At 35.7% G+C, this 19,660-nt stretch overlaps 1 protein-coding gene across 1 annotated transcript in view; it reads left to right on the top strand.

Annotated features, from left to right (window-relative positions):
* The first annotated feature begins 1,408 nt into the window (after window positions 1-1,408).
* Window positions 1,409-19,660, top strand: part of VWC2L (von Willebrand factor C domain containing 2 like) — a 191,471-nt gene continuing 173,219 nt past the window's right edge. Inside the window, exon 1 of the mRNA XM_055398268.2 lies at window positions 1,409-1,798. Within this exon, the coding sequence (XP_055254243.1) occupies window positions 1,409-1,798 (390 nt within the window). The remainder of the gene's footprint in view (window positions 1,799-19,660) is intronic.

Below are 19,660 nucleotides of genomic sequence, written 5' to 3'. Positions count from 1 at the left end.
AGTCACTCTAACCATTTAAATAAGAGCCCACTACCAACACTCCCCATCAAGTACTAAGTTTACAAGAGTCATAACACCAAAGTATATAAGGTACATTTTCTATGAATTGACACATTATTGTTTTAGGAAACTTCAAACAGTTGTACATTGGCATTTTTGTGCAAATTGCCTAAATGCAAGTATCTTTGGCATGTCAAAAAGAGAGGTATATTTTTGAGAATATGTGAATGCTATTTTACATTGAAGTAATTCAAGTATTATTTCTTACATGAATATTAGACTCAAGTTACTGTAAAAATAATTTACAGATACATCTTTCCTGCCCACTAGGAGCTTACTTCCTGAATAAAATAAAGGTGTGGACAATAATACAAATAAATTTATTTTTAACAAATCCTTTTCAATACATGGTGTTTTCTTATTTATTATATAAAGTTTTCACTCTGTTACTCACTATGGAATACTTGTGCTATTTTCCTTCTTAACTATGTTTCAAAATCCAGATTCATATCCACCTAAACAAGTAAGCCATATTGAGACCACTGTTGTTCTACAATTACGGGCATAAAGAAGTAGGAAGGCCTTTGTACCAGCTCCATCCAATGATAATTTACATTCAACTGTTGGTTTTTTGCCTTTCTTTTAGAAGCAACATGTTTTCTCACTAATCTCTGGAGTTTTCACACAGATGACTGTAACATATATACATTCTGTCACTCACTAGTTTAGTTTTGTCAGTGGACTCAAAGAGTGTGCATTCAGATATTTTGAGTTAATTGTAACTAATACTAGTAAAAATTGAATCTCCATAAAACCACTTCTTACAAGATAGACAAAGCTAGACCTTTGAAATTCAGAAGGTAAATTAAAGCTGAACTATCCAAGGTAAAAGAAGTTCATAAAGGACAAATTTTAATGCATATATTGTCAAGGATCAACCCTCCAAACTTCATAATAAAGTGCAGATAGTTGCATGAACTTAGTCTATTTGAGGTCTTAGTAGCTTCCAAATTGGGTTTCCCAGGTGGCTCAGTGGTATAAAGAATCTGCCTGCATTGCGGGAGACTCAGGATTGATCCCTGGGTCAGGAAGATCCCCTAGAGAAGGAAATGGCAAACTGCTCTAGTATTCTTGCCTGGGAAACCCCATGGACTGAAGAGACTGGCAGGCTACAGTCCATGGGGCCACAAAGAGTCAGACATGATTTAGCAACTCAACAACAACAAAACTTCCAAATAGATCTCAAATATGTTAAGAGCATGCATTTAAATGAACCTATATTCTATTTATATATGTCAAATGATTCTTTTTTAAATATTTGTTTTCAGCTTGCCCCTCTTGTATTCTCATGGAAGGAGCTGAGTATATCTAATATTAGGAGAACACCTAGAAGCTGTTGAGGAGGGGGATGGCTCTTCATATTCATGAAGCTTGCATACTGCTATTGGTCATCCCCGGATTGGTCACCTCTGCTGCCATCAGTCATGAAGACTATCCTGCTGATGAAGGTGACCAGACCTCCAGTAATGACAACCTGATTTTTGATGACTATCGAGGGAAGGGGTGTGTGGATGACAGTGGCTTTGTATACAAGTTGGGAGAAAGATTTTTCCCAGGGCATTCCAACTGTCCATGTGTCTGTGCTCTGGATGGACCTGTCTGTGACCAGCCAGAATGCCCTAAAATTCACCCAAAGTGTACTAAAGTGGAACACAATGGATGCTGTCCTGAGTGCAAAGAAGTCAAAAACTTTTGTGAATATCATGGGAAAAGTTACAAGATCTTGGAGGAATTTAAGGTATGAGTTGCCCTCTATATTCATTGAATACTAACTTTTTACACCACATACTTATATCACGATATTAAAATTAGTTGAAAAAGCACATTTTAAAATTTCTCTTTGATTTACAAAAATGTGACTCCAGTTAACCTAAGTACCACTGTGGTGGTACAATAGGCAATTGGTTTGTTGACCAATATCTGTAGGGTTTCACAAGAATTTTTTTTTTCCTTCAGAAGTATGTGGAGCATGCTCACCATCTTTTATTTTTGCCCTTAAACATGTCATTGTGTTATTACAAAAGATGTTTTCTGATGGAAACAATTTTGTTTAAAAACTGTGTGTTTATTAAGGTTTAAATTTTGTGAGTTTCATGTGTGAGTGTGTGTGGCTTATTATCCTGTATTTGGAGCCATTTAATTGTAGTCTAGAATTATCTATTTAGTGTATGGAAATTCAAGTACTACAGAGACACACTTCTGAGCTGTGGTCTTTGTATTAAGAATATGCATTGGACTTACTTGTTGTAGAACACGGCTCCCATTCTGTTCTCTTATCTTTAGTTTTGGGTTTTTTTTTTTTTTTTTTGACATATAAGACCCCAGAGAAAATTGAATTTTTATAATAGTCCTTGTAAAATGTAGTTTTTAAAAAAGGCTAATTTTATAGGCTTTCCGCCTCAATGGTATTTTTAGTCTTTCTTTTATGCTTGTGTCATGTTCTCAGTAATGCGAACTTCATTTTTACCTCTTCTTTGAGCCTCTTTTTTCTAATGACTAGTTTTAATTAGGGTTTCATACAAGCCAGATCTGAACCCTTAAGATATAAATTAATATATCAACATGTCCTCAAATGCAATGACACTTTTGCCTTGAGGTTTCTGTCATATTGGTGGCTTGATATAAAGATTTTCATTTTACCTAACCAAGTTCTGTGACAACATGCTCAGAAATGTGTAGGCAAAAGAAGATATGGCTAGTTTTCAATGTGTTTATGTTTGAGAGAAGAATGTTCAGTTATTAGCATTGACCCAATTTCCTTCTTTACAAGAGTCAAATGGTAGAAGAAGTCAATACATGGGCAAAGGTTTTAACAGATCATGATCAGAGTACTTCCTCTGTGTTGGCAATTCATTGCATTCAGTCTGTTCTAAGTTGTGGGTTCAAACCAGATCTGATTTACCCAAGAAACCCAATAATTTTGACTAGTTTCCTTAGGACATGGGAGAAATTTCAGTGATAATTATCACATTCAACTTTCTTATATGTAAGTGTTATTCTAGACTTTTTCATGTATTATGATACTTTGCTGTACAATATTGAGAAGAGGCCTGATAATCTAGTAAAATTACCATTATTGACATCAAATAATAGTTAAGAGTGTCATACATTTATCAATTCCTTTCTGGTCTTTAACATATTGGACACATTTTGATATAGGGTAACAAAAGTAAATGCAAATACTTAACACACGACTGACTGCAGACATGGTTCTAGAATCAGGTCACTCTCCTCTAATATGCATATTTATTTAGAGTAGAATAAAAAGACATTTTAAGATAGGCTAGCCCAAGCAAAATTATATGCCAGATAAAATTTGAGATTATTAAATATTGACTACCAAATTAAAGAATAAAAGATACTGATTTTTTTAACTTAGCTCATCACTAAAAATGCTATAGTTTTCCCTGTTTTTGTTAGATTCTTATTCCAAAAATAAAAATTATTTTGCCATATCAAACAATAAAGATATATCAAGTTAATAATTCCTTCATTCTAATTATCTGTCCCTGCTATAATTAATATTTAATCTGTAGATATGTACAATGTTTTCCCTGACTTATAATATCATTGATTTTAAATCAATGTGATTTTTAAAAAAGAAAACAGATACCACTTTTTCACAAGGATTTAGTTTTAAGAGCTCTAGAGATTATTTAGAGTAAATTAATAAGATTGGAAGAACTGAGACTAACCAAGTTTGATACTTGTCCAAAACTGTCGTTATTTCACCTTTTTCTAAATACATCCATTCTAACAATAAAGCCTATATCACTTCTAAAAGCACTTTGGCTCTAGAGTCAGAAAGACCTGGATTTATATCCAAATTCATCACTTAGATGTAAGATTTTGGAAGGAGTCCTTAAACTTTTTGAGCCACAGTAACATTCACTACAAAATGACCATAATAATAATTACTTCTGTTGAGAGGAGATATTGGAAAGAATTAGTGAAATAATTTATATGAAGTTAGGAACCTTGTAACAAGTGGTACACAATAGATACTGAAAAAAATGGTCCTTTCACTCTTTCTAAATCCTAGTGTCCAGGAATTTCCTCTGAGTTATATATTCTTTCATGTCTTCACCTATGTCTCATGATGGAAGCTTGACTTTAAAAGTCACTCAACTGAAAAACTTCCAACATTTTTTAAATTTCGTACTTATCTATGTAAACTATTATGCCTAAGTAAATATCAGCCATCTTGCTTCTCTTCTAGTTTCTTGTCTCTTACAAGCTGACTTTAAAGCTACATGCAACTTTCACGTAATAATCTTGGCATGTTATTAAGGAGCTTATATTGTGATGTTCTTGTATATTGTATATTCATCTGATAAGCACTTGTTGGACTTTTTAGTAGACAAGATACTCTAGTTGTACTGTACATACATTAGAGAGTAAAAGATCGAGAAGGGAACATCTCCACTCACAAGGAAGGCATGAACCAAGTTGGCGAGAGAAGTGGGGAAAAGGCAATATAAAGCATGTGATTATGAAGGTCAACACCAAGAGGATTATGGTGCCAGAAGCTTATCAACACGGTATGAGGTTTGGTCAGACAAACTGTCTTTTTCTTCAGGAAAGTCAAAGATGAGAGTATTCTTAAAAAATTAAAATTTATCTAGGAAGATTAAAATTCCAAAGAGGAAACTGCTTAATCAAAGTCAGATACTTGGATAAATAAAATCAGCAAGAGGAGAAAGATGAGAATGACAGGGAACTGAATCTTACTAAAATGCTATTATCAGAAGAAAGAGGTAAACTTGAATAGTGTTTTTGGAACATGGAAAGAGGAACTCGAGTACTGGGCCAGAATAGATTCAGTCTAAAGGGTAACAAGGGACAAAATGCAGGTTGTTATACATAGAGTTGACCTAGTTAAATGTGTTTTTTTAAACAAGATTACTTTATAGCCAAGTATTTAATTGAATGGAAGTGAAGAGAGATTAATGGCTGGGAAAGCAGGACTGTTGCAGAAAACAAAGAATGAGAAGACCAGCTTGTATAAAGACAAAAACATTCAGGGACTCTCTTGAGGATAAAAACCGAAATTCCCTAGTACAGTCTAGATTCTATTCACCAACTTTTTCAAGTTTATTAAACTCTCAGTGACTTCTGTTCCCTGTGTGCTTGCACATGCTGGCCCACACCTTTTTACCATTTATGCACACGTGTGTAAGTCCAACCAAACTGCTTCCAAACTCGGTTTAAATCTCAACTGCAAAGCCTCCTCTGACTGGCCTACTGCTGTAACCTGGGCTGCATTTCATACCATTATAACAAGGACAGTAATCAGAGCCAGACACCATTAAGAGCTTTATGTGTATTATAGCACATTTCATGATAACACTATGAAGTTACATTTTTATTAGCATTGTTTTACAGATAAGAAAACTGAATCACCCAAAGTGTAAATAGCTTGCCCAATACCATACCTAACAGATAAGAACTAGGATTCAAATCCAGGCTTTCTGGCTTCCGCATATAAACTCATTACCACCATCTCTATCACACTGCAATAATATAAACTGAAAGGACTTCTCTCTCCCCCACTGGACAGTGAAACATTTAAGGCTGGGGACAATGTTTTCTTTTTGCTCCTTGGTCCCAACCCCAGCACCATGTAAACCACATAACAGGCATTTAATGTATTTTGGTGAACAAAATGAGTCAGGTTATAATTGAACAGATAGAATATAAAAAGTTAAAGTTCCCTTAAAATGCCTTTGTTTCTGTTTATGTGTTGATCTCTTCTCCATTTTAATTAGAGAAGCATTCCGACTTCAGGTAGAGTGCTCTCTGGGCCTCTACAGATTACATTGTTCATAAAGCATGCATTTCCATCCTGCTTCTACTTTCTACTCCGTCTCCCCACCTCCTCCTAACCAATGCTCACCTTGGATTGCCTTTCCATCCCAAGTATTCTAATGACCACTCAGTGTTTTAGTGGTGCCATCTGACGCTATACAGTTACAAAAATATAGGTCACTACATCAGTGTTTTCTGATCACTAAATTTAAATGTAAAATGATACACAAGTGTCACCTGTGTAAAAAATAATGTCATTTGTAAACATTTAGACTTTTTCCAACACTTACTGATATAAGGTTTGAAAATGGCTTTCACACTATCCTTTTTGAAAACTGAATTTTTCAGTGTTCTGGTAATATTGTATTAAGATAAATGTCATTATGTAGTAAGTTTTCTCTTCTTTCATGGTTACTCAGGCAAAATGACACTGGAGCCTACTTTTTAAGAAATAAGTATAAATAATAAATTACAGTAGCATTTCCTACAGAAACCCTTGATTGGAAATGTAGGTTGTATTGGGTGTTCTTCTGTGCTTAACCATCTCATGCTGAGTTTCTTAAAGAGAGAAATAATTTCTTACTTTGCTCAATATTTTTATAACTCTCACTCAGCTAGAATTAGCCTTTTTGGAATTTTTTATACTTCATAACTTGTACTGATTTAGTTTTAGGTCAGACACTGAAGATTATACTACTTGCAACTGAAAGAGATTTTTTTTTTTTTATTTCAGCTTTGCATAACCTGTCTTAAAGTGATTTTCTGCAGTCAACACCCAGTACCCCTACTTGAGGATTTGGATTTGCCCAATATCTGCCTTTCTCTGCAGGCACTACCTTTGTACTTTTCCCATTATGGGCCAAAGACAGTTGATCAAGTTTCTGGTTTTTATTTTTAATAGGTTCAGTGTGATTATTTTCTCATTTCGCACATTTTGTAAATATGTTACAGCTTTTAAAAAAAAAAATGTTTTCATGCTGTGGTAATCTGTTTAGTTTTTGCCCTGAATTTTGGACTTAACATTTAAATCTTGAGGAAAACAGCAAAGAGGACAAAGAATTAATCACTCAGAGTATTCTGCCAAATCATCACACCCATAAAAAATGTCGATGCCAACTAAGATTGAGAACTGACTCCCTCTTCAATGGATACATTCACAGGAAGACAGGTTTCCCAACTTTCTCATTAATCTATGTCCCATCATTAATGTCCAGTATTGTAACATTATAGAAATCTATAAAAGTGAATAGAAAGGATTTTTCAAGTTAGGATTAGGAGATTTCTTTTTTTATATCTGTTTTAATACAGAAAAAGGATGAAAATAAGCATATTCTAGGAACTGATTATCAAATATGTGAAAGAACAGGGGAAAAAGCTGTCAAGAAATCTCAATGAAGGGATAATTGTTTGCAGAAATGTCACTTATTGTACCCCACCCACTCATCTGCCATTGCACCAGTGGCACAGAAACTAAGATGTTTGTACTAGACAAAGAGATACAGAATGCATCTTTCCAGATGTATGAAGATTATAGTATGTATTATATGTATTTCATTGCCACTAAATGGAATCAAATTTGTTATGAACATCCTGCTGAAATATAGGAGACAAGGCAGGAAAGACCTCTCATCTTAACAACTGGGAGGGTTTTGTTTATTTTTTCTATTTCTGTTTTTTTGACCACCTGTATTCATTTTAATAATGGAAAATGGGTGACTTTTAAGACTATAGGTGGGGTTTTTAAATATATTTTTCCCAAAAGGGGATAGATAAGTTCTTAACAAGTAGTTGGGGCATTTGTAAGATTGCATTGAAAGTCAGTCCTAGAAAACATTATAATTTCATACAACAAAGATAACTGAGGTCTTTGTTGGGAGATTGAGAAGACTAATTCCACAGTTGTTGACTCTACAATATGCAGTTTTTGTTTTGCAGAACATGCTGTTTTTAGTATTAAAATTGCCTCTGAGTGAATTCAAGCATAGCTTTTTTTCCTTTCAAGTAGCTGCAAAATAACAGAGATTAAGTAATCTTAATCAGTAATGACTGTTGCTCATCTGAAGCTCAACCCCCAGCATGTACCTCAAGCAGCCTCAAAGTGGATCATTCTCAATGATCATTCTCCCTAGAGGGAACGCCCATCTTTGTAAATAACTAGGGAGCATCTGCTGAATTTGTACAATGTCTGGCCAGTTTCAAAGATTAGAAGTCAATTTTGTTAGAATTTAAATTTATAAAGTTCCTCAAACCCTTTCTCATTCTTTTTACATTGTGCTCATTTGGTGTGTTTTAATTCTACAGAACTACATTAAATTTAGGAAATAGATCAGAGTTTTGAAATAATTGTTTTTTTTTTTTTTTCAAAAGCCTCAGTGAGAAATGAAAATGGCCCTCAACACTTTTCAAATTATGGGAGTAGGAATTATAGTTATAAATGGCTTCCAAGTTAACCCCTGAAGGGATGAAATAGTCTCTTGCTTTAAATTTTAACAGACTTGATGGTCAGTTGGTCAGTCCTTTAATTAGTTAAATATAGATGCACACACTGATTTTTATTGCTGTCCTTCATATGGTAAGATGCTGCTTTTAATGGTGATAACTGTGTGATAAACATAACTAGAGAGATTTGTGTCTGGGCTTCTATCCCCTGTGCACACGGGGAGATTGGTGTTTGATTTGCAGCCGCATCTGAGATTTGTGGAGCTTGTCACTGCTAGTGACTACAGCAGACTTGAGGTCAATCATCAGCTGTTTATAAACTTCGCTGTCCATTCCTGCTGATTCGCCAATACTATGAGGAGATGAACCTGAAAAGAGAGTGACCCTGGTAGTTTCCCCTCCAAATTTTAACTCTAATTGTATGAGATTTTGGATATGTTAGAAATTTGCTAATCTGTCATTGCGTTTTTACTCACCAAAATACATAGTCAATGGCGTGACTATGTCCTATACCTTATGACATAATCTACATATTTTATGCAAATATTGTAGATTAGTCTATAACCTATATAGTCTAAACTGAAATTATTTCATACATGCATTGTGTGTGTATATGTGTGTGAAATTTGAGGGAGCTTGAAAATGTTCTTACTTTAAGAAAATATTTACAATTATTTCTAACCCTTCTTATTCACCCTGATCATATTTTTTGTTTTGTTTTCCTTTAACTTGATTTATGTATCAGACAGTGTGTTTTACAAAGTATAGCACAAGAAAAAAATACTGGTTTATGTTTTAGTTATATGTAACCAAACTTACAAGGAAGGGCTTGAAACAAATAACTCAAGGTGATTTCAAGTTCTCAATGGGTTTGCTTACCCAAGTGATCTTTCTCAAGATTTCCGTTCCGTCGCTCAGTCGTGTCCGACTCTTTGCGACCCCGTGGACTGTAGCCTACCAGGCTTCTCCATCATGGGATTCTCCAAGCAAGAATACTGGAGTGGGTTACCATCTCCTTCTCCAGGGGATCTTCCCGACCCAGGGATCGAACCCTGGTCTTCCGACGCTTTAAACTCGGAGCCACCAGGGAAGCTAGTCATTATTAATAGGGACTGGCTTATTTTACAGTCAGCTTATTTTAGGTTTGGACCTTTAATCACCACTGATTAGCATTAGTAATTTCAATCTCACACACCACCATTGTTGATTTCCTTGCCGTCTAGCACATCACAATAAAGTCATTTTTGCAAGGATTTAATGACACCATGAAAAGAGTGAATGAAGTACCAAAGTAACAAGAAAATTCATTTATCTCCTGAAAAGTTTTTATCTGGTATTATTTTATGACTATATAGAGTTGGATAAAGCAGATACAAATCTATTGAACACAACTCTTAATTTTCTCCCTATTATGTCATAAGACCATAAACAAACCTCAAATAAATTTAATCTATCTATAGGATGGATACAATAATGTTGTCATATATCTAATGAGGAACAAATAGTATTGGGAATTTGAAAATTAAAGTATTACATACGAAGTTTAATTAACAATCCTGTTTGCTCAAAAGTTTGTGTGTGTTTTTTTAATTAAACATTACTTGGATGAGATTTTGAACTAACTTTGTCTTAATATTGATCCTTGATTATCATTGTTATTTCTTAGCAAGGAATTGGATTTCTAGTATCTGAATTTATATAAATTCTTCTATCTAAAAAAGGCAAGCATTGTGGTCTTTGATTTTTTTTTTAATTCATAATCTAAGTCTTTCCTACTTTTAAGAACTGACAACAGAATTTTAGATCTGGAAAAGAACTTTCGACTTTTTTACAGATGATAAAACAGACCAACAGAAATTTAGTGGAAACACTACAATGGCTGACAGCTTACTATTTGCAAAGACAATATAAATATATTTTTCCTGTGGTCTCTTATCTACATTTTAGACCTTCAGACTTATTGCTCATTTGGATCTTTCTTTCCAATAAATATACTGGATGCAGAAATTTATTTCAGCCAATTGTCTATAGAAATGTGATATCAGGACCTATCTCCATGACAACCCAGAGTTACAAACAGACAAGAACAATAAAATATTGGCATATCTAAAATCAGTCTTTGACACAGATAGAGGTCAATTTGCAAAAGAAGCCTAAGTTTGCAAAGGCTCTAATAAAAAGAGGATTCTTTATCTAAAAATGAAAAATTCTATAATTAAACCAAATAGTATAGGCCATAATAAAATTATATTAAATGCTATTTTCACAGAGAAAATACTAGGAAGAAACAAAGGAACTAAATTAGCTGCCCTTGCCACAAATTTGGTGATTTTAGGAACTGAGGATCTGTGTTCTTGATTTTTTTTTTTCCACCCTGCAAACTGTCACCACTGTCTACATGACAGGAATGGAGTGTGAAAAATGGATGAAGTGTGCAAAAATTATCTAGCTCTATGACATTAGAACAAAGGGCTATCCTTAACCTGGCATATGATCAGTATCATCTAAGGCAGGAATGTTGCAAAAATTCACATTCCTTGACCTCTCCCTCTTCAGTGCCAACCAAAATGGTTTAAATTTCTATTTTAAAGTTTCTCAGATTGTTCTAATGACCAGCTAGCTAGATTTTTAGTAGGATTTTTTATTTTCTTTTTGGTGGTCAAGTAATTCTGAGAAATAATGCATCTTTTAACACCTCTTAGAAATATGCCGTGTCTGATCATGTATATTAGTATACTGACAGCACTTGAAAATTTTTTAAAGGTTTGTTTGAGAGTCAGTATGAACACAGTTCAACAGCTATGAGCTCAACAGTATGGTGAAGACTATATTTTAGAGTAGGTTCTACTACTTACCAGCCAAGTAACTAGGCACACATTACTTCCATGTGCACACATTACTTAGTGCTCGCATCTCTAAAATAGAGATATTAGTAAAAACTACTTGGCACACAATAAGGGATTCATAAGAGCTATCTGGAGAAGGAAATGGCAACCCACTCCAGTGTTCTTGCCTGAAGAATCCCAGGGATGGCAGAGCCTGGTGGCTGCCGTCTATGGGGTCACACAGAGTCGGACACGACTGAAGTGACTTAGCAGCAAGAGCTATCTGACATTTTTACTACTATTGCTCCTAACCCGTATTTAGTCCAGTATTTCACAAATTTATGTGACAGCAGAACACTTTTATTTCCTCTGAACATCTATTAACATCTTGAAGTTCATAAGCATTCAGTGAAACCATTTAAGAAGTATTTTGTTAATGACCAAGATCATCCTTTATTCCTTTATCTGACTCTGATGGGCAATTAATGATAAAAACCTATATATCTCTGCTTATCTTTTATTGTCTGCTCCTTTTTAAAGTTTTGAAAATTGCAGTTAGTGTTGTTATTTGTGTTAATTAATTTTGTTCCATAAAACCAATGTAAATGGACAATGACTTTTTCAACATAATGGCAGTGATGCCAGTTACACAGGGATCAGCACACTACAGTCTATTAGCCAAATCTAGCTCACCACCCTTTTTTTTTTCCAAATACACACACCACCCATTTTTATAAATAGAGTTTTATTGAAAAATAGCAGTGCTTATTCATTATGTATTGTGCATGATGGCCTCCAGGCTGCAATCCACAACTGAGTAGTTGCTCTGGAGATTATATGACCCACATAGGTCAAAAAATATTTACCGTATGGCTCTCTGTAGAAAAAGTTTGCCAACTTCTTATCTAGGATCAAATTCTTCTCCCCTTTCTGTGCTGTGTGCTCAGTCGCTTCAGTCAAGTCCAACCCTTTGCGACCCTAGCCTGCCCGGCTCCTCTGTCCACCTGATTCTCCAATAAGAATACTGGAGTGGGTTGCTGTGCCCTCCTCCAGGGGATCTTCCCAATCCAGGAACTGAACCCATATATCTGGCATCTCTGGCATTGCTGGCAGGTTCTTTACCCACTGAACTAACTGGGAAGCCCTTCTTCCCTTTCTACTTCCCTCAAGTCATACTGTCATCAGATCGTTCTAACCCGCATTCTTCAAAGTTACAGATTCTTTGAGTACTGTAAGGTATAGGTTTTACTTCACTTGTAGGTGGTCTTGGGGATGTCTTTCCTCATGTGTAAATCTTCAAAGGCATTTAAATTTGCCTATTTTAAATGTATTATACATACTTAACAGCAGACATGTTAAGTCATCGCTCTTTGCACATTTGTCTCCAAGGAGTATGGCTTTGCTCTTTGCATTGATGTATAATAATTTAATAACTTTCTACTTACTGAGAACTCGCAGATGAAATAGATAAGCAAAGAGGATAAAAATGTGCTTATTTTGAGATCCCACATGCTCTCCTTTGAGAGTGTGATAAATCAGGTACGTATTTTTCATTTAATATAATAGATATATTTCCTATTATATTAATAAATGAAAATATGTATCTTATCTGCTCAATTAGATGTTAAGTTCACTAACACGTTTTCAGGTCAACTTGCATAATACGTGGTTTGATTCCATTAAATGCCCTTAATGTCTCTGACATGTAGAGAGGTGATAGGTGTGAGGCGTGTGCCAAATTGTATAAGACATGAATCTGACCCTCAAGGTGCTCCTAGTCTATCAAAATGAACACTGCAGATAACCACATATAGCAGATGGTCTGGGATGATTGCTCAGGAACTCATATCAGGAAAGGAACAACTTATTCAAAGAACTTAGGAAGAGCCTAAGAGTGAGGATTTCAGTGCACTGAAAATATTTTAGACAAAATTGGAAAACTGGCAAAAATCACTGGAAAGCACATTCATAGAAAATTGAGTTAACCCAAGTGGCCAGATCAGAGGGAACAGAGGAGACAGAAAGTAAGAGATGAGAAAGATAAGGGACATGGAACCAGCTCACAGTATGAAGACCAGGCTTCGGAACTTGAACCAAAGCCTGGAAACAGTGTAAAATCACCAAAGGGCTGGAGTTAATGACATTACCAGATTTGTGCTGAGGGAAATATAAATATTTGTTGACAATTCTATGAGATTTTTTTCATCTTTGTTCCTTCATGGAATGATTTAGTTCTAAGATGATTTTTATTCTCATGTCATAATTGATAAGGGAGGCTTCTGACTAACTGTGGTGTTCTTACCATTAAACCTGCCCAGATTCCAAAAGTATACTATGGACATTATGCAAGAAATGTGATTCAGTTCAGTTCAGTTCAGTCGCTCAGTCGTGTCCGACTCTGCGACCCCATGAATCACAGCATGCCAGGCCTCCCTGTCCATCACCAACTCCCGGAGTTCACTCAAACTCATGTCCATCGAGTCAGTGATGCCATCCAGCCATCTCATTCTCTGTCGTCCCCTTCTCCTCCCACCCCCAATCCTTCCCAGCCTCAGAGTCTTTTCCAATGAGTCAACTCATCGCATGAGGTGGCCAAAATATTGCAGTTTCAGCTTTAGCATCAGTCCTTCCAATGAACACCCAGGATTGATCTCCTCTAGAATGGACTGGTTGGATCTCCTTGTAGTCCAAGGGACTCTCAAACCATCAATTCTTAGGCGATCAGCTTTCTTCACAGTCCAACTCTCACATCCATACATGACCACGGGAAAAACCATAGCCTTGACTAGACGGACCTTTGTTGGCAAAGTAATGTCTCTGCTTTTTAATATACTATCTAGGTTGGTCATAACTTTCCTTCCAAGGAGTAAGCGTCTTTTAATTTCATGACTGCAATCAGCATCCGCAGTGATTTTGGAGCCCAAAAAAACAAAGTCTGATATTGAAAGTCTAAATATTTCATGTTAAGTCTCATTTCTTCCTGATGGAAATCTTGTACACCACTAACATAAGGGAAATTGTTTGCCTGCTCCATGTTTTACATCACTCAGTTTGCTTCACTTAAAAAACTCCAATGGCCATAAAGAAGGGCGAATCTAAGGCACATTCCTGTTCCTTAAATGACAACAACAACAAAAAACAGCCCTACATTCTGAAAGTAGTGAGGATTGACCAGGAATTTTGTTGTTGTTGTTGTTGTTTAGTCACTCAGTTGTGTCCAATTCTTTGTGACCCCGTGGACTGCAGCACGCCAGGCTTCCCTGCCCTTCACTATCTCCCAGTTTGCACAAACTCATGTCCATTGAGTTGGTAATACCATCCAACCATCTCATCCTCTTCTCCTCCTGCCCTCAATATTTCCCAGCATCAGGGTCATTTCTAATGAGGCAGCTCTTCTCATCAGGTGGCCAAAGTATTGACCAGGAATATTTTTTTCAAATTTAGTTGTTTTCATTTTAAATTTCCACATCAGGAAAATGAAAATTAAAAGCAACAACAAAGATAATGTGGACCCTGAAACGGCTTTTTGCAACTTTAGAAATACCACAGTCATTGTAGAAACTCCCAGTGGTTACCAAATTAAGTCCTATTTCTATATGGGGAGAACAGAGCCTAGCCCCCTGAAACTCCACCTATTTTCACTGTATGCTAATTTAATTTTACGTTCCTAAATAGGACAGGGAAAAAAATTAAAATTGTTCAGTCTCACTTTAATACTCCCCAAATGTTAAAAATAAAATCCCGCTAAAATAGCAAACCTTTGACAGCTGAGATTTAGAAAACTTCATTAGGAAGAAAAGGGACAATCACAGAGAGTTTTCCTTTTTATAATGAGACTCTAGGACTTTCAGATTGAAAATACTGAAGATACTTAAGTCAGGACTCCAAAAAAAAAATAGTGAGCTCAAGTTACCCCACTGCAAATCTGTTTTTGGCAAGACTCAGATTGGCAACCCACTCCAGTACTCTTGCCTGGAAAATCCCATGGATGGAGTAGTCTAGCAGGCTACAGTCCATGGGGTCTCGAAGAGTCGGACACCGATGAGAGACTTCACTTTCACTTTTCAGTCTCATGCATTGGAGAAGGAAATGGCAACCCACTCCAGTCTTCTTGCCTGGAGAATCCCAGGGACAGAGGAGCCTGGTGGGCTGCTGTCTATGGGGTCACATAAGGTCGGACATAACTGAAGCGACTTAGTAGCAGCAGCAGCAGATTAAAGAGTGAAGTTTCATCTCTGTAAATGAGAATCTTAATTACTGAAAAATAGTTTTCCAATATTCTGTCTAATGATAATGAGTGCAAACAGTGCTTCATTTTAGAGATGCAACAGATTGCTCTCAAAACTAAAATAGATATTCCTTACAAATTTAATATTTCAAATAATTTATAGTAGAAATGATTATGCCATGTGTGTGTTAGTCTCTCAGTTGTGTCTGACTCTTTGTGACACCATGGACTGTAGGTCTGCCAGATTCCTCTGTCCATGGAATTCTCCAGGCAAGAATCCTGGAGTGGGTTGCCATTTCCTTCCCCGGATTATGTCATAATTTAATAAAAAATAATTTATGATCAGTATAATTTGAGAAATACATAGTCATTGAAAATAGATGAAGGGAAAGTAAACAAATAAACCACTGGTCAGCTAGAAAGCTAGGATAACAACGACAGTCATTTACAAAATGCATAATTTACAAGCTTCTTCAAATATTGTTATTTCCATTTTGTCTCATAAAAATACAGTGAGGAAAACTAGAGGTCTCTTAATATTATTATATTATTGATTTCATCCTACAAATAAGAAAACCTAGTTTCAAGTGGTTTTAGTAACCTATCCAAGCTAATACAACATTATTAGATGACAGGACTTAAACTTCAAATGTGCCTACTCTTCTGTCCTATAGCCGAATTCCATTGGGTTATTAACAATGTTCACATGTGACTACAAAGTTGTGACTGCTTCTGCTATACTTGCACAAAGGATATACACTAAAGTCAGAACTTTTATCAATAAATTAATCAGTCAATACTTTTTCAATTAAAATAACCTCTCATAGTATTGCCCATAAGCCATCCTGGAATAAGTTAAGATAGGAATTAAGCATCAAAAACTGAAACATAAAGTTGAGTAGGAAATTGCTGTTTGTACTTAAAATTGGAAATGAATGTTTTATTATAATATTAGCAATCATGAAGCAATTTATTTTACCAATTCTAAATTTCTGTCTCTTTAAAACAAGTAAAATGCATGTTACTAGCAAATGGAAAATGAAAAGATTTCAACTTTTAGATTTCTTAATCATCTGACTGGCACTCCCAATACAAATGGACTTTTGTGTCTATTACTCCCATCCTACAGACCATGAAAAGCCCTGAATTCAGTGTCATCCACACAAGCAAGAAAGCTAGAGTTATCGCCCTCTCCTTCCTCTTATCACCTCCACTCAGTAAACTGATTGTATTTGTCTCTCACATGATTCTTTCACACCGTAGAATTCTAACAGTGATGTATTCCCCCCACCTGCACATGACCTTGTTTTAACGCTATTATGGATTATGGGCTTTTAACTGACAAACAATCTGTCCTTTTCAATATCAACAGGAAAGTTTTGAAGTTATGCAGTTGTTCACTTTTCCCTTGTTGCAACCATGGGTAATAAATGGAACAGCCTTAGCATGGAGCTCTACTCAAAATATTCAGTTCCTTGACAGGGACCTTCCTTGTACTAAAACCACTCTCAATACAGCTTATCAGTGAAGGTCTAGAAGCTGCTGCTTTTCTAGGCTATTTTACAAGTATACTTTATCAAAATCTTTATCTCCAATCTGCTAGCCTTTGTCTATACCTTTGAGTTCTTCTTCAAAGATCTTCAGTTCAGTTCAGTTCAGTTGCTCAGTCATGTCCGACTCTTTGTGACCCCATGAAGCACAGTACACCAGGCCTCCCTGTCCATCACCAACTCCCAGAGTTCACTCAAACTCATATCCATCGAGTCGGTGATGCCATCCAGCCATCTAATTCTCTGTCGTCCCCTTCTCCTCCCACCCCCAATCCCTCCCAGCATCAGAGTCTTTTCCAGTGAGTCAACTAGTCGCATGAGGTGGCCAAAGTATTGCAGTTTCAGCTTTAGCATCAGTCCTTCCAATGAACACCCAGGATTGATCTCCCTTAGAATGACTGGTTGGATCTCCTTGCAGTCCAAGGGACTCTCAAGAGTCTTCTCCAACACCACAGTTCAAAAGCATCAATTCTTCGGCGATCAGCTTTCTTCACAGTCCAACTCTCACATCCATCCATGACCACGGGAAAAACCATTGCCTTGACTAGACGGACCTTTGTTGGCAAAGTAATGTCTCTGCTTTTAATATACTATCTAGGTTGGTCATAACTTTCCTTCCAAGGAGTAAGGGTCTTTTAATTTCATGGCTTCAATCAGCATCCGCAGTGATTTTGGAGCCCAAAAAAATAAAGTCTAGAGGCAACTAAAACATCCTTTACCCTCTTAAATACACACTGATATTTCCTTGTTAAGTGTACATTTGTCTACTTAAAAAATACATCTGTTATTGCAACTAAAGAGAGATTTTTGCTTACATTCTCCTTATCTATATTTTATTTTTCTCTATGCTATCCCTTATGTTTTCAAAAAGGCTATATTTTATTGTCATAAGGCTCCTTGAAAATATCCATATTTTACAAACGGCTTTATACAGCAACAGTTTATCAGTATGGGCAATATATAATTATAGAATTGCCTGTCCTTGAAACAAATGCTAAAATATGTTTACACTTTTTAGAATTGTTTTAGAAGAAAATATTTTAGAGAAAAAAATCATTCATATGATTCATTGCTGTGTAGCAACTATAATGATGAGTTTTCAAGAATGAGTAAACTTTTTTGTAGTTGACAATTAATAATTTTAGATGGGGTATACTTCATTAACTGTTTTTGCAATATTCTTGTGTTTTACATTAACTCAGAGTAAATGCAAATTTACTCTGTAAAAAGATTAATAATTCTGTATTCCATTATAATAGTACCATCAGTTATTCTTATAATCAATTGATTCAAAAACTCAAAACTAGGTATTTTTATAGATACCTAGATGGTCAATTTTGCCATTTATTGAGCAAAGGCTAGCTATGGAGTTCATCTTAGTATACCTTACATACATTATCTTATGTATAATACACATTTAATGAATACAGTGAATAATTTCAAAAATTTATATCATTTCTGAAATTTAGTTTATTACCTACCTAATTTACTATAGCTACACGGGCAAAGCAAACTTATGGGTACTCATTACAATCGCTTGGCAAAAATTGTGTTTTCAACAAGCATGAAGTAGTTTTTGACAGACACCCTAGAAATAATATTCCAGAATATTTCTCAAAATATCAGCACCTCAGAAAGAATAGCTATTTCAGTCATTACTCAAATGATACAGTCATATACATTTTCTGACCAAAGGAGTTATTAAAAGACTTTGGTTTATTTACTTCAAAAGTATTAAAATTCATTAAGAAGCTCCAGCTCTACGTTCATAAACTGATATGACTTACAACCTCAGTGTTTCAAATATGCTCCAATCAATGGGACAGATCACTGAAGAGACTACTACAATCCCATTAGAACAGTGAGGAGTATTTTTAATCAGTAACGCATTGGTCTTATCTCAGATGATTGTGAATGTTGGTTATAATCCATTGGATCCATTGACTTTTTAGGTGACATCGGCCTAATGCAAATTCCTGGCTAAAGGAGTGGCAGTGGATGTTAAATACTCTTGTACTCTGTAATTTAATGCATATTTTAATGAAGTGAACAGTCAGACTTCTGACAGGCATCAGCAACTTTGAAATAGAGTCTTCCAAATTTCTCATACAGTCTGAAAGTAATGAGATTTGTTCCATAAAGTGATGAAATTTATGCCATAAATTATCTCTAAGAGAAGAGTGCTTCTTAAAGCAGAATCGTTTCCTTGGTAGAGATCAGATTTTAAATAGTTGCTTAATAAGAAATTTGGGGGAAACAGTCTGAACTATGTTCTCTCAGATAATTTTTGCCTATTATCAAGGAAATGGAGTACCTACCACATGGTATCTGAAGGCTGCTACACTTAGAAGGAAAGCCACTGACATAGTTAGTGTGCTAAAACTTGGTGCTTAGCCTCCATCCCTTCTTTTAAGTATATATCCCTTTACTTTTCCCCAGTATTCACTAATGACTTTCTAGGAATCAAATTTTCATTCTCAGAGTATTCGGCGAGTGTTTTGTTGGAGTTTGTACTCTAAATCATCCTTTAAGAAAAAGAACACAGGCTTTCTTGGTGGCTCAGTGGTAAAGAATCCACCGGCCAACACAAGAGACATAGGTTGGATCCCTGACTCAGGAAGATCCCACATGCTGCAGATCAACTAAGCCCAAGTGCCACAATTAGTGAGCCCAGGAGCTGAAACTACTAAGCCCATGCACTCTAGAGCCCATGTTCTGTAACAAGAGAAGTCACTTCCATGAGAAGCCCT

The sequence above is a fragment of the Moschus berezovskii genome, chromosome 2 (assembly GCF_049115385.1).
Source record: "Moschus berezovskii isolate FMDL1 chromosome 2, NW_MosBer_1.0, whole genome shotgun sequence".
Lineage (NCBI taxonomy): Eukaryota > Metazoa > Chordata > Mammalia > Artiodactyla > Moschidae > Moschus > Moschus berezovskii.
This window is presented reverse-complemented; position numbering and strand designations above follow the sequence as displayed.